Source organism: Cyprinodon variegatus, unplaced genomic scaffold (genome assembly GCF_000732505.1).
Source record: "Cyprinodon variegatus isolate N-32 unplaced genomic scaffold, C_variegatus-1.0 Scaffold186, whole genome shotgun sequence".
NCBI lineage: Eukaryota > Metazoa > Chordata > Actinopteri > Cyprinodontiformes > Cyprinodontidae > Cyprinodon > Cyprinodon variegatus.
Window position 1 is genome coordinate 996,261 of NW_015150639.1, and position 16,255 is coordinate 1,012,515.

Genomic DNA, 16,255 nt, shown 5'->3' on the forward strand with positions numbered 1-16,255 from the left:
TTTGCATTACAGGTAAAACAGGTAATCTCTTAGCAGCTTGAGCTTAGGTGATGCATTTTGACCAAAGTCTTATAAAAGTAAGATGACAAAACAGATTATGCAAGCAATGCTATGCAAAGCATAAAGCAACAAATGTATTTATACACACTACACTTTGCATTTTGTATGCAATGATCAGATCACAGCTGCAGAGACAAACTAAATCTGTACTCAACCTAAAATATTGGCTCCATTATTTCAGAGAACCAAACCTGATGCCTTCCTCTAGCATGGCAAGTGTCTTGTTAAAAGTGTTCACTGTTCCCTTTTTCCCATTTTTAAATATTGAATTCTGAACCAGCTGTAAGCAGACTTCCAGAAATGATCCTAAAATGCGCTGAGGATGAGCACCTGTGAAATGTGCACGTGCCTTTCAGTTTGTAGGTCACGAGAAGTAAAAAAAAAAAAAGGCATCTTGTAAGATAAACCTCACAGCTGTTGTTTGGAATAATCTGGGAATGCATTATGCAAATGTATGCAACTTCTTCATCCAGAGATCACAGATATACTTAGAACATCAAACCATTTAACGCTAAAATATTTTTTTTTTCAATTAAATGTCTTTCTAGCAAAATCCCAATAAAGCATAACTGAATAAAAAGGGAAATGATAAAGAAGTATACAGGATTTTAACACTTAGTACTTCTACTACTCTCTCTCATCTCTTCTCTCTTCACATTAGTGCAACATCATATTGAACAACAGCTCAAGATTAGCAGAAGTACCAAGCTTGTCTTGATCTATTTTGCAATTACGTTGATGTGAAAAACTCAAATTTCATCACCTTTTTTTTTTTTAAAACTGTGATGTTCGGATTCAGAGTTTAATCAAACCTCTCTATCTGATTATGAGTACGGCAAAAAGGGAACGTCACTTTTAATGCATTAGTGTTAAAACACACATGGACTCAAACTAACATTTTACGTTAACTAAGACACATTAAGAAATATGTTGACAATCAGTCATAAATATGTGTAAAAACAAACCTTAAAATATATCTACTTTTTGTGCAGTAAAATAATTAACAGAAAACATGAGAAAGAAATCCCGCCTTTAATTTTAGGAAATCTGTCAGCGGAGGAAAGACAAATTGCCTCCTCCTATTGTTTTTTTTTGATCACCTGTCTTTGCTGGGCTATTACCAACAATGTAAGGGCAATTTAGAGAAACTGATTAACCTAACAGAGTACCCAGAGAGAAGCCATACATGTACCAGGAGACCACATACACTACAACGCAGAAAGAGCCCAGAGCTCTGGACTCCTGCTTCTACTTCTGTGCTCCCTTGTCTGCAGCTCATTCCACAGGTTTTTCCACAGCACTTCGGTCTGACGACAAGAAGGATCGATGAAAAAAGGTTGATTTGGTATCCAGTGAACTATTTCTATTGATTCTTCTTTTTTCTGAATCACTTTGGCTTGGAGGGGACTGTGCTTTTTTCAGGACTCCTAAATATAGAACGAATGCTCATCAGACAGGCTCCCTTACTGTTTTTAAATCCCTTCTCCAAATTGATCAGAGTTTTTAGCTTGTATATTCGTTTTCTAGCTTTTAGTTGAAAAACTGCTGTAACTCATTTTACTTGTAATCTAGGTTTTATGTCTTTGTCACGCCATTTCTTTTTGTGTATTCTATGTATTCTGTACAAGAGTGTAGTCCTGTCCAATAATGTGAAATATTGTTGAAATACAGCTACATTGTACAGGGGCCAGTAGTTTATTAACCTTCTCAGGGAAAAGTATTTAGAATGAACAAATACCAAACAGATGTTCAATTACATTTACGTTATTTATGATGTTGGCTCCAAGTTAAACAAACCCAGAGCATCACAGATCATCTGCTGTGCTTTAAAATGGGCATGAGGTGAATTTGAGAGTATTCATTCATTATTTCAAGTTAAACCCAACTGGTGTGTTTGTTTTTTAAGAGGTTGACTTCTATTCCAATCTGCCCAAAGCAGTTACAGTGGTAACGATGGTAACGAGTGGTGTTTAGCAACTCTGCATGTTAGCGTTTGCGATAGTTGCTCAGATGAAGCTATCTCTTGGCAAAACACCATAATTATATCCAAAGAAACCAAGAAAATCATGGATTACTAATGGATTTGTCAGCTTAAAAGTATTTGCTGGTCCTCAGGGCATTAGGTGTTTCTCAGCTTTCATAGCCTGATACACCAGACTAAATGTAAGATGAATCGTGTAATTTAGTCCTGCCCCGATGAATAAGACATCGGAAGATTGTTGATGAGAACAACCCCTTGTTTTTCCAACCATGTCTGTGCCTATTGGCCAAAGCTCTGACCAATGAGCGCAACTGACAGAAAGCTGGTGGGGGAGTGTGAACAAACAGCCTGTTGGTAAAACGGCAAATACATCCTTCTTAAAAATGAATGAGCGTAGAGCCTCTTCCTGCTCACGATTCAATGAAAACCTTAAGTCTAATCCTTCCAAAACTGATTCCAAATCTGAGTCAAACGTGAACTGTTCAATAGTTGTTGCCATCTTCCTTTTGCTTTCTCAAGCGTCACGCAGCTTTGTCGTCCCGCCCTCAAAACCCCACCCACTGTGCATCCAGAAATATCAAAACACATCTCTGTATTGTGATTGGCCCGCCAGTTCTAGGGCCTGGGGCATTGATCGAGGCTAGACCACTCGCAGGCAGAAAAGATTCTGGCGGATGGAGCTAGTTTACACACATCTGCTATCAATTGATAACATATTATCAGGCTTTGCTGCACTCCACCATCTGAATCTGGTGTGTTGAAGCTGAGAAACATCAAAAACATGCAGAGCGGAGTGCCTAGAGGACTAGGGTTGAAAAACACTGATTTAAAGGATATCATTTATGCACCTGTGAATTATTTTATAAATTGGGAAATTTTTTGGATTCAAATTAGTTGTTGGATTTTTTTCTGACATTTTCTGTGTGACATTACGCAGCTGTAATAAAACATGCATGTGATTAAAGGGATTGTACAAAACAGGGGTGTTAGCAGGGTTGGGTTGCCTGGGTCTGCCGATAATGGAAGACTGCTTAAGATTATAATATAACCTAACAGGAGATAATTAAAGCAGTGTATAAAAAAGAAAGTTATATGTATAACACAAAGCTTAAAAAGGTTTTCCATGTAGCTGCCTGGAGCAATACTTGTTTAGGTCACATAAAAATAAGAATTTTCGGTCTGTCAGAGTCAGGCCTGAAAGTGCTGAAATTATCTTTGCATGATCCCGTTAATACTTTCTCATTAACAACTTATAGAAGAAGGATCCGCTCATCAGATGAGCTTCCCTTTTTCAAATTTCTGAATTCTATTTCTGAGCTAAATGGTCCATCTTGGTAGTAAGAGTCTGTGCTCAGAGGGCTGGAAGCCGCTGTGAACCTCAGATGAGGGAGATCCGAATGGGAATAGAGGGAGAATCTGTCCTGTTGGGTGGCGAATGATGGGACACAACATGCTCAACCATAGCATGTTTCGGCATGTGCTTCATGAGGTAAGTCTCCTATAGAAAACAGCAGGACAAAACCTTTAAACATTACAGCTTCACTTAGCTTCCACAGGTAATCTCATTTCAACTCACTGAGGTGTACGCCCGGCCGCACATGCTGCAGCAGTAGGCCTTGGCGTTCTTGATAGCGTGCGCAGAGAGGTGGATCTGCAGCGAGGCCGAGTCTGAGTAGGCACGGAAACAGTTGGAGCATTTGAAGGGCTTGTCTTTGTTGTGCTGCCTCTGGTGAGACTTTGAAGAACAAAGCAAATAGATCATCGTTATGTGCTTCAGGGAAAGCTAAAGACAGATGTGTTTGTTAAGAAACCTACAGCAAAGTCATATATGATCAACTGAACATGTTTGCTTATGAGTTTGGCCAGAAGTCAGAAACCTTTAAAACCTGGAGAGGCGTTTTGTCCACTTTCAAGGTAAAGGAAACTGATCTAAAGCTGCAAAAACTGCAAGACCCTAAAGAATGTAGTTTATCTAATCCTATAAATATAAACTTGAGTGAACAAAAACACATATTCCTAGTAGCATGTCTGTGGTATAAATGTGATACAGATATTGCCTAAAAATAAACTCTTTTTTAAAACCCGGATGTTTAAAGGTACATGTTTAACCCGTCCCAGTGGGAACGTGGCATACTTGCGCTCGCCTGCTCCCATTCCACCCCTCATCTGTACTGTTAGCCAGTCAGTTGCAAGGTCAACCAAAGCTAATACAAACATTTGGTCAGCATGACCCACCTGTCTAGAAGGAAAGTAGGAAAGCAGCCACCTCTATGTAGCATCCAAACCCCTCAGCTTCCTTAACTCAGCACCAGTGCTAAAAATCTTGACTAGTTTTTACCTTCTATCGGTTTTGGCTCGAGTCTGAAAAATGTAATGCAAAGGAAGACGTTTTTCAGCTTTATTACGGAGCTACTAGGATCTGGCAACGCCTGATCTCCATCTCATGTCGTTTTTAACCTTCTAATATAGAAAGCTTTCATAACCTCAAGTAAAAGAGGTATATTTTTTAGACCAGCCAAAATTTTTAAAACAATATTTCTTTATACATATTTTTTGTAAGAAATTAATATTTTTTTCTGCTCCACTTTAGACCTTTTTTGATGTATTTTTAAAGTTTCTGCGATGGATGGTTTCTGCTTACAAAGAATTAGACAAAACATTTCAACAAAGAATAACCTGTCCCGAGGGCTTAGTCAGAATTTTGGGGATTTTTCTTCATAAATAACTGAGATGCAACCGAAATATTTTTTTTTTCACTTTGTCACTAAGCTATATACAGTATGTGGCCCCAAAGCTTTTAGCCTGATTTGTAATTTCCATCCTCAGCCTTTGTCGATACTTTATTTACATTTTACATTATAACTTAAAAGGGGATGGAAGCATCATGATCTGGGGTTAATTTTCTTTAAATGGAAAAGAGGTTTTTGCTCCAAATAGCTGTAAACACTAGTAAATTGTGGCACAAAATCTTTTGCAGCCTGCTATAAAGCATCTCCCAAAGCTAAGGTTCAACAACTTTAGATTGGCTGAATCGTTTTTTTCCTTTTTTTTATTCCCTAATGCAGTTTTTTTTACACTGATTCCCCAATTTCCACCAAAAACATGTACAAATTGGTATATTTCTATTTAAGAATGGTGCCTATTTAGTTAGGAAATGTTTAAGCAAGATTAAAAACAATAGAAAAAAACAACAACAAATGCACTGGAAAACAGTGTACTACAATATTTTTGTCTTTTTGTAGCTAAACCCATGGTGTACAAAAACATGTATCAAAACATTTCAGTAATGAATTTGTGCAGCTAACTTTTTCCAAGTAAGAATTCAAAAAGAAGAAGTCAAGTAATGGCGATCATAAGGATACTGTTATGTAAAACAAGAGCTATTTTTAGGTGAGGCTTAAAAAGCATAGGTGGAGAAAACAGCTCATGTTTACCTGCAAATTAGAGAGTTGGGTAAAGGCTTTCTCACATCCTGGATGGAGGCATTTATAGGGGCGGTCACCTGTGTGGATCCTGAAACACAAAAAGCAAGTCGGACAGGAAAGCAAAAAAGAACTGGAATAAAATACTAAGAGAAAAACCCACACAGGACAGGAAAATACAAACCCATAGAAAAAACAACAAAGAAAATTTGGCTGATGTTTTTACTCCTAAAAAAACAAACAAAATGCTGTCAAATCCATTGAAGAATTTGTTTCAAATTATTTTCTTCCCTCTCTAATGTTGAATCATGTAATATTTACAGTAATTACAGTGATTATACTTTTCACAGAAAGATTACAAGAGTTACAGGGAATGTGCTTTTAATTCAGAGGAGATTTGTATGGTGGCTGACAGGTGCTCATGGCCCAATGTGCTCCAAACATGGAAATAAGCAGATAAAACACAAAAGCACTGCTATAGGAAATGCTGCAATCACATAAAATAGAGGGATACAAAAATGCCTGAGTAGAATATATTTTTAAAATAAATCTTATGACTTATTGTTTTCACAGCTTTTTTGTTGGGATTTCCATCTCATCCCAAATTAGTTCCCATTAATAAATGTTCTTCTGGGATTGTTAAAGAAATCTTACAAGTAAAACTTCCCTAGATTTCCTGACTGAATATTCTAGACTTTTTCCCTTTTCTACAAATGAACATTCAGGTACCCCACTGTTCACCAATCTGACTTAAACTGTTAGACTTATCTAAATTGGGTGTTATTACAATTTTCCATAAAGTTTTTTCGATCTCTTAAAGATCTGGACAAACTTAGATCAGTTGAACCTAGAGGATCTGGACTATCAACAACAATCATACCTTATTTCATTAACTTTAATAAGACTTAGCTTTAGAACCACGACTAACAGGTTTCAGAGCTGGAAAAAGAAATTGACGCTTTGTAGGTTATTGAACGAGTGAGTATGATTGCAAAAATCGAAATGATTCACAGGCTGAAAGAAAACAACAATCTAATTTGTCAACCAAGAGCAGAACGCAACATATAAATAAATGTAAAATATGTTCATTTTTGGAAATTCAGATTTTTGCTTACTTTTTTATACTAGAATCATAAATAAATCTAGCAGTTAAAAAACGTTTTTTGCACAAAATGTTCATCTTTTAATACTTTCTGAGACATTTTGGGGAAAAAATGTGTTAGTATTTCCTTAAATGTTACAGTAGTTGTGTTTGATTTAAATGAAATATTAAAATTTTTATAAAACCAAAACTAAAGCTCAAAAGTTTGAAAATAAAGAGCATAAACAATTCATGAAACATAACCAGCGTTATAAAGAAACTTCAATTTATAAATACATTTCTTTCCATTTCTCCTTAAACCAGACTTTTTTTGGACTGTTTTAAATACATTTTTAATTGAACCATAAAAACCACAATCTATTCAAATGATCTTGAACTCATGGGATTTAACAGAGGCAAATTTACATTTAAGCAGTTAATCTGGCAAATAATGCATTTTATTCTAAATATTAAAGGAGCAGCCTTTTGCATTACAACCATGAACCTGATGGACGACAGGATGCATGGATGTATGGATGGATAGAGGGATGTTAAAGGAGCACTGCTCCACGTTCTGAGTTTTTGCAGACATTTCTCCCCCTGGTTAAAACTTAAAATGATTCCACTGTTGTTCACACTTAGTAGAGAGGCTTGGCAGTATCCGTTGCAGGACCAGCCGATTCTGTAACAGCTTTTTCCCCACTGCCATAAGACTGTTGCCATAAAACTCTAATCAAGTCACAAATCGAGACTCTGCATCACACTGTAAACATCATACTTGCACTACATGGTGAATCTTTAAAATAGAACTCAACTCAGTGTTTCTACTGCATTTTGCATCATGTTTACTTATTTATTTTTGCACTGCTCTGAACCTTCCACATCAATGCCTTTTGCACCATGTCTCTCCTACACTGTTTACATTTGGATCACTGCTGAACTTTATAAATAGAAACGTTAATTCCACTGGTAAGCTGTTGCTCATTCACTGTCGAAAAGCTGTATGTATCAAAATTTCGATTTGTATACAAAATGATAATTAAGTTTGTCTAAGTTTAAGATGTAATATCTAAAGATACACAAATGTGGTCAATAAAGAGAGTAAATGTCGACCCAAGAAGTCAGATACACCGTACCATAAAACATAATACATTACATAAATCTGCATTCTCTGTAAAGCAGCAGAGCAGATTATTATTGCGAGGATGAGTACAATTGGAAACATTGTGCTTTAGATCTAGTTGCTATAGATTCACTGGATCTCTGCGAGAGGACTGACCTTATGTGCTGCTGAAGGTGGGAGAGCTGACGGAAGCATCTTTCACAGTAGGAGCAGCGGTACGGCTTGAGGCCCAGATGTATGCGCAGATGCTGGGCCAGGTATGAAGCGTTTGCAAAGGTCTTGGTGCAGTGAGGACACTTGTGGGCCTTCGCCTCTGTGTGTGTTTTGGAGTGAATTTGCATGTCTGACTTGGAGAAGAAGGTCAGCGGACACACTTTACATCTGAGAAAAGAAAACAGTGGTTATATGTAAGCAGAGAAGCACACAGAACAGAAATAAGAAAATTGTTAAAGAAGATGATGCTTTTTTCATGAAGAGAAATGACTAGCTTTAGGTTAAGGAATGATTGTTTGTTTGTTTTTTTTTTTGTTTTTTTTAACCATAGAGGCATATACTAGTACTTGGAGGCATTTCAGCAATAGAGAAAACTAGTATGAAATACAGGAATAAAAGCAACACTGCATCAAATAGTAACTCTATTTCACATGGTATTAAATTATTGTTCAGCTCTGTTCTTAAAATTTTACCCACGTAACCTTAGAAGGTCTGAATGGGTCATGTGATCTGGAGCACTGCTTTATGGATATCTGAGCTCTCCTTAACCATGAGAGCTAACTAAGCTAAACATTGCTGTTAGGGTTTCCAAAAAAGTCAAAAAAAAAATAATAATAATGAAATGGGAAGCAAAACATCTTCAAACTTGGATTGTTTTTAAACCTTTTTGGAATGACTATGACCTGCATGACTGAAAATCTCCACCAGCATATTGCTGTTAGGGAATAAAACAGATATGACCCTTACCTCATTAGACATATTTTTAGTTTTCTGATGTCAATTGCAATTTTATTTAAAAAGAACTTAAAAAAACAGCTTGTTACAGCACCAAAGTGCAGTTTTGTTTTCATAAAACGATCAATGAATTAGGATTTAATATAGAGTGGCCTTATGTTTACATGTAACTCAATCACTTCTCAGTCTGCTGGTCCAAAGTGGTCTGATTCAGAGGGAGGCCATTTTATTTAGGGACAGTGCAGTGCTGGGGGCTAAAGGGGGCTAAACCTGAAAAGTTACAGGGCAATTGCCCCTGGTTGACAAAATGATACATTGTTACTTTAACCAGACAGATATAAACATGCATCTCAAATAATAGATATATAATCAAGTAAACAATTCAGAGAGTAAAACTAATGCTAATTGAATTTTTCAAAAAGCTGTTTTTTTAAATGAAGATAACCTTTCAATGTTTTCTGTTTGTTTTGATGCAGCAAAGGTAAATCACAAAAATGATCATGATGTCAAGATGAAACAGACAAAATGTAGAAAACTTAATGGTTGCTGTTTTATTCCTAAATAGCAAAAATTGCAGCTTGGTCCCTCATGCCACGCTGCATGGATGCAGTGAGGCGATCCTCAAATACTTTACATGCAAGTATATTGACCTCCTTTTGAGCAAGTTTACAATTTTATATTTTTTTTTACAACGTTTTCTAAGAAATAACCTCAGAAACAGAACTTTAAGTTTCCACAATTACCCACAATGATTGATGTTAACACAAACAAACCCATAAAACCATATCAGTATCCGTGTAATTAATTTCTATTTTTACTCACTGTGGCGGTTTGTTTCCACCGGCAAAACTGTAGATGTTTTTCCTCTATTCTTATTACAGGTTAGAATATATACTAGGAAGTAATAAAAATTTATTTTTGCAAGACAGGGGTAGATATGGGAATTGTTAAATTGATACGTCGCATAACTAGGTTACTTCTGCTGGATTTATTTTTGGTTTTAAATCCTTCTCTGGTATGATTTATTGTTTTTTTTTTTTTTATGTCTTTTCTCCACTTACCTGTCACTACTTGTGTTTTTACTAGTTGTCTTTATTTTTCATCAGTTCTTAAGGAGTGGAAAAAATGTGGTGGCCTAGTGTTTAAATGCAGAGGTACATTTCTCCAATGTAGGATCAATAAAGTTCAATTATTATTACAGTATTATTATATCATGACCTGATGATTAATTACGGCTGCAGATTTTTTTTTGCTCATGATCTACAAAGTTTTCTGATGGTAAATTAAACGGCTAAGTAAAGCTTAATGACATCTTAAATCTTTTATTATCTTTATTTGTTTCTTGCTTTGTGTATCTGTGTGGTTTGAGGTACAGCAGATTAAACTTCACTCTGACCTCATCATTATTCAAAAATCCAATGAATCTGAGGTGCACTGTTAGCAAACCGTTTTTTTAATCTCACCTGTATGTTTTCCCCTCTTTTGCAGTAATGGTGACGCAGGACTGATCGTTGCCAGAGGCGAGGATCGGGTACGGTACCACCAAAAGTGATGACCCGTTCTCTGCCTTGATCTTCTTGCGCCCTCGTTCCTGCTTTGGAGGAGGGCCGAGGAGTCCAACAAAGCCTCCGTTTGTTTTCCCGTGCTCCATGCCGTGGCTTCCAGCTAACCCTGAGATGAGTTGAGGGGTAGGGGCTCCACCAAGCCGACTGTGGCTGCTTGAAGTGGGAGTTGTGGGGGTTATGATCTCTGAAGTGCTGAGGTTCCCAGTTCTGGATGCCAGTGCCACACCTGACAGGCCCAACAATGAAGATAAGAGGATGTTTAAATAATATAATTATTAAGCGTTATGCTGAAACATTTTCCTGCTTTTTAAGCTCATCTGTCCTTGCTTCAGACAGTTAGTAAAAAGCACAGCTGAAAGAGAACTTCAGAAAGTCAGAATAACTGTTGATAAAATTAAATATAACATTTTACAATAAACTGGCGTCTGTGAAATAAAGTATAAAGAAATAGGATTTTAATGATATTCCCTGAACTTTCAAATTGTACATTCCACATTAACTCTTTGCAGTTGTAGCGACCAATAGAATTTACTCCAAAAATCAAAGGTAGCAACACTAAGTTTGGCTAAGAACAGGGACTCCAATTTATTAGAGAAATTAGGTAATACCTACTAAGACTTAACAGTTTTAACAGAAAAATTACACAGGCTGGGATCGAACCCACGATCGCCCTGTTGGAAGGCAGCTGAGTTAAAAACTACAGCACCAACCAAGCTGCTTTTCTGATTTCTATGAAAGCCACTCATAATGCTTATGCAGCAGTGTTGCACAATTTGTCAAAACCAAAATCACTAACTGATTTGACACAATAAATAAGAAACACATAATTATGATGGTTAGATTTACAATTAGATTTAAGGAGCTAATTTTAGGAAATAATTTTAGACATTGAACTTTTTTCTTAATGCAAGCTTCTCTTGTTCTTAATGGTTCAGCAGAGCAGTTACTTCCTGGCACACTGCGATGACCAAAGTCATTATATAAATGTTTTAAGATCATTTTTATGCTGTATTTGCAACTATTAAAAAACTGAAGGATTTACCCATAATCATCTAGTGCATTTGATAGTGTGAAGTTAAAATTGTGTGTTCAACTTATATCTTTCTTTTTTAAGCAAGCAGTGTATTTGTTGAAGGTCACAAGGATGTAAGATGACCTTGCAGAAACTTTGCAGTTTCTTAACAGGATAAGCATCTGTGCATAAGCTGGGAATGTTCAGTTTGAAATAGGCGTTGTTTAAACAGTAACAGGTTTTCCCATTTTCTTATTTAAAAAATACTTGAATCAAATTTTATTTGTTTTTGTAATTTTTCAGACTACATAGGGACCCTGTGAGATTTTAACAATTCAGTCCAATTCACCTAAACAGGAGTGGCTTAAACTGATTATAATTTATTATGGGTAAGTATGAATGCCTCCAACAGAACAGTTTACAGAAAACAGAACAGAACAGAAAAGTTTACTCGAGATTAGGTGTCATTGGGAAAATATAGATGCTGTTAATAAAAACAAGTTAAGAGGAACACGTATAGAGAAATGAAGGGCAGTTCTCTGATAAGAAAGAGAACCACACACATACTGTAAATCCATAGAGGAAGAATATAAGCCTTGTATAAACAAAAAGAAAATCCTAGGATTAAAAGACTAATGTCTCCACAGGAGCTTAATAAACTAATCAATGTGTTCATATTTTATAACAATTGACTTCAACAGTGTTTTCACAGGTCTGCCTAATAAAATTAATTGGACAGCTGCAGTTGATCCAGAATGCTGCTGTCCTCGTCCTTACTTAAACTAAGGAAGTAGAGCACATCACCCCCGTCCTTATATTGGCTCCGCCTATCTCTGAGCTTTAAAATAATGACCTCATCGCTTATCACCACAGCACCTGCTATCAGTATCAGCCTTCAGACGTCTCTTCTTCTGGCTCTAATCTACTCTTTATACACAAAACCAGAACCAAACAGAGAAGCAACATTTAGTTCATATGCTCCACTAATCTGGAATAAATTCCCGGAAACTTGTAAAAGCACTAAACTATAAATTATTTAAAAACTGGACTAAAAACGTATTTGTTTTTAAAGAGGCCTTTGACCGTGCTATCTAAAAAATATTAGTTAAGCTTTGCAATCCAACTTTCCTTTGAGTATCTTATCATTTTATTATCAATCATTTTATCATTACTTTGTTTTGTTTATCATCTATCAATTTAATTATTAAATGTATTCTTTATAATTATTTGTTTTCAATTATTATTTAACTGCATTTATGCATCTGCAATGTACTTTTCCTATGATGTTTTTTCTCTTTTTCATGTACAAATGTTTGATAAAGAGACCTGGCATGCCTTAAAGTGTGGGAGAGGATCCAACCTTTTGAATTGAGAAAGCTTCCTGAATGGTAAGCAAAAGGTCTTCAAACTTGGAAACAAAGTCCAGTGGATTGTTTTTATTTTTATTTTTTTGGAATGGCTATGACCTGGATGACTGAGAATCTTCACCACCTCTGTTTGTCTGGTAGGACATAGTGAAGTGTTTGCTTACCTGAGACATGGTTCGTTCTAGAGGGATGGTCTATGAGCTGACGCAGATGCCAGTCCTCCCACAGCCCACGGGCTTTCAGAGCTGCTTTGTCATCCAGATTCAAGTTCACGTCTCCAAGAATACGACCTAGTAAAAAACAAAATGCACCTCTAAATATCTTTACCTAAACATGTGTGTGTGTTGTTTTAAATTACTTTGAAAATTGAACTCAGGCTTGTGGAGGCAGCTGGAGTACCTGTGACAGAGCTGGAGGCAGGGCGGGCATGCAGGGCAATATCAGGCTGAGAGGGGCTTGGACTGTGCAGCCCTGACCCCTGCTGAGGTTTGGACATGCCGTGCTGGCTGCCTTCGGCCGGGCCGGAGGGAGACAGAAGAGGCTGTTGGGAGGCGGCCGAAGAAGTGGGCAGATGTGGTGGCCGGATCTTCTCCGCCATCAGCTGCTCCTTGATTTTATTGATCAAGACTAGGTTATCCAGCTGACAGCCAGAAACCAACATTAGTGACAAGAGAACAACCAGCATCAGTTCAATCAGTGACACTTTACAGGGCAATGGTACCCTCTACTGGTCAGTACATGACACTGCAGCAAAGCTTAGAGACATTTAAGGAATGCCATTTAGGATGACATCCTAACACTGTCAAATATTTTGAAAGTAGAATTTGTCCAAAAAAGATAACATATTTACACTTCTTACAAGACAGAGGTCCTAAAGTGCCTTTTATTCTACTTTTCCAAGAGGGTCTTTTAATCATCATCTATTGATGATCTCTAAAGACTTCAGAAATAATAAATAATAAGTTTAGAAATAATGACAGTTTCTGAAATACATTTTTATATTAATATTCAACTTTTCTAACCATATGTTGTTGGGATAAGCGTGATGGAAAATGCATGAAAGAATATGTTGTTTCTGTAAGAAAAACCTTTATCTGTTTATTGATTGTGGCAAATTTAATCCAGTAAATCCATAAGTCATATAATCATGGTCGTGCACATCCTATGTCTTCAGATAAAATTAAGTGCTAACACACTCTTCAACAAGAATAAGTATGTTGTGCTGATCGACCAAAGAGGTCATAATTTGAGCTTTTAAATGTAAAAAACAAACAAAAAAAGAAAGACAAACAAAGCAACTGATTTGGGAAACTATTGAAATCTCTATTGAGACTCAAAAAAACAACAAAGGAAATAAAAACATTTGAACATAAAAGGTTAAAATCGTAGCATTAATCTGTTTTTCCTCTCAGGTATTTACACTTTAAACAGTTTAAATGTTTTTCTGCCAAAGTGTTGCTGGTAAGGCTGTCATTAAGGACTACTAGTAGTATTTACAGACTCTAAATGGCAATAGGACACCATAGGAAAGCATTTGCGACCCCTTGTGGTTAAGTTAGGCATTTACCTTTCTTGCAGCACTTACAGTAATTCCTGATGACCTGGTAAAGCTCTCAGTTTAAACTCTCAGTGGCAACTAAACTTTCTCTGCTCCTGAAGGTAGTGCATGCAGCCCTATATTATTTATGATAATGATTAATCATATATTTGATGAAGCAGATCCAGGAATTGAAAAATCTTTATATGCAGATGATGGAGCCTTTTGGATTTGAGGTCGTAACCTAGAATTATGTCTGAATAAAATGCAGAATGCAATTAATAAAGTTGAAACATGGTCCAACAAAGTTTTAAGTTATCAATAACAAAGTCCCACATTATCTGTTTTTCAATAAGACCAAAACATACTATATCTTTAAAAATGTATGGTCAAAATCTTGAACATGTTAAAGTTATTCGATCTGTGTTTAATGAAAAATGTATTGAAAAAATGTAAAAATATAAATATTTTACTTTGTTTAGCAGGAAGGGAATTGGGAACAAATAGAAGGTCATTGTTGAATATTTTACAATCTCTTATGCGTTCAACTCTAGATTATGGTAGCATTAGTTATATAGCAGCAGCAGATATCAATCTGAAGCTTCTTGATATTGAACAATTAAAAGCCCTTCGATAAAGTGGTGAAGCGTTTAAAACATCACCAATTAGTTCATTACAAGTTGAAACTGGAGAAATGCCTCTACGAATTAGTAGATTAAAATAAATGTTAATTTAGTGTGTTAATATTAAAGGTCATGAGCAGTCACATCTGGTCAAAACCATCTTACAGGAGTGTTGGGAACACAGCAAAGTAAATATATTTAGTTTTGGATGGATTTCTAATGCAAAAGCTCAAAATGCAGAGCTGTATAAAATAGAAAAGTCTAACTGTACATTACTCAGATATTCCATACTGAATATTTATTAATCAATGTGTAGAGTTTTGCATAAATTAATAAAGACTAAAGAAAAAGGAGTTCCACAATGTGTCATTGTACAGCAATATATATATATATTCAAATGTTTTTCAGATAAAGTTTACAGATGGATCAAAAGAACCAGAATCAGGCCGTATTGGGGCAGCAGTGTATATTCCTCATCTAGACAAAGGAATGAAGAAAAGTACTACAGACGACTTATCAGTTAATGCAGTCAAATTAATAGCAATATTAATAAGTTTAAACTGGATTGAAAAACAAAATGGTCAAAATTATGTGGTTGCATTAGATAGTATTGCAGCTCTATTAAGTAAAGAAACCAATAATAATAAAAAAAATCTTATCATTTGTATTTATTATTATATATACAGTTTGCAAACGGAAAAATACTATAGCATTAACAGACATATACATATAATTCAGTCTTGATGTAAAAGCTTGAAATTTGTAAGTACCATAACAATGTAATGTATACATGTATGTTACATGTACATCATCAATTTAGCACTTTAGACAGATTGGGTGTGTGCGTAGGCATGCATTTATTACATGGTGGGGTCCATTTTCCATAAATCTTTGTACATCGTGGAGACCGAGTGCTCTAATGGGGACCAATGTCTGGTCCCCATGGGTACAAATGCTTCTTTTAGGCTTAGGTTAAGGACTAAGGTGTGAACTGAGTTTAGGTTAAGATTAAGGTTAGGTATGAACAGTAATGGTTAGGGTAAGGGTCAAAGTTAGGCTGCAGAAATGGGTTAGAAATGAATGGAAGTCAATTGAAAGTCCCCATGAGGATAGAGAACAATATGTTTGTGTTTGTCTCTATGTGTGTATTCTTAATATCTAAGTACAGTATTATAGTGCTCCATTAAAACACTAATGTTGTTGTGATGAATTTGTATAATTATATTACATGATCTATAGACTTCTTACTGAATATGCCATGTGATGTGCCAATCTTTTACTATAAAATACAGTAATCTAGTGATGCTATGAAACAGCAAGTGTGCGTCAAAATGATGAATTTATATTTATTTTAAAAGTCTTAAGCCCCCTGAAAATGAGAAAATCATCGTTGTTCGATGCTGTAGCGCACGTATCTTTTACATTTTGACAGGTTTAACTAGAGAGTACCAAAATGGCGGCTGGTGACATCACAGCAACATGTACTACCAAAGGTCAATCCAGTGAATACAGTATTATATTATATTATATCAGTGA

At 35.9% G+C, this 16,255-nt stretch overlaps 1 protein-coding gene across 2 annotated transcripts in view; it reads right to left on the reverse strand.

Annotated features, from left to right (window-relative positions):
- Window positions 1-2,534: 2,534 nt before the first annotated feature.
- The window catches only part of LOC107087513 (zinc finger protein 362-like), a 21,829-nt gene continuing 8,108 nt past the window's right edge, over window positions 2,535-16,255 (reverse strand). The window contains exons 3-9 of one of the 2 annotated variants that reach the window (XM_015379124.1): window positions 12,959-13,166; window positions 12,724-12,849; window positions 10,079-10,406; window positions 7,824-8,048; window positions 5,476-5,554; window positions 3,618-3,776; window positions 2,535-3,539 (exon numbers count right to left, since the gene is read on the reverse strand). In XM_015379124.1, the coding sequence (XP_015234610.1) occupies window positions 3,420-3,539; window positions 3,618-3,776; window positions 5,476-5,554; window positions 7,824-8,048; window positions 10,079-10,406; window positions 12,724-12,849; window positions 12,959-13,166 (1,245 nt within the window). In that variant the 3' untranslated portion in view covers window positions 2,535-3,419. Of the gene's footprint in view, window positions 3,540-3,617; window positions 3,777-5,475; window positions 5,555-7,823; window positions 8,049-10,078; window positions 10,407-12,723; window positions 12,850-12,958; window positions 13,200-16,255 lie in introns of both variants that reach the window. The other variant, XM_015379123.1, reaches the window with a different exon arrangement.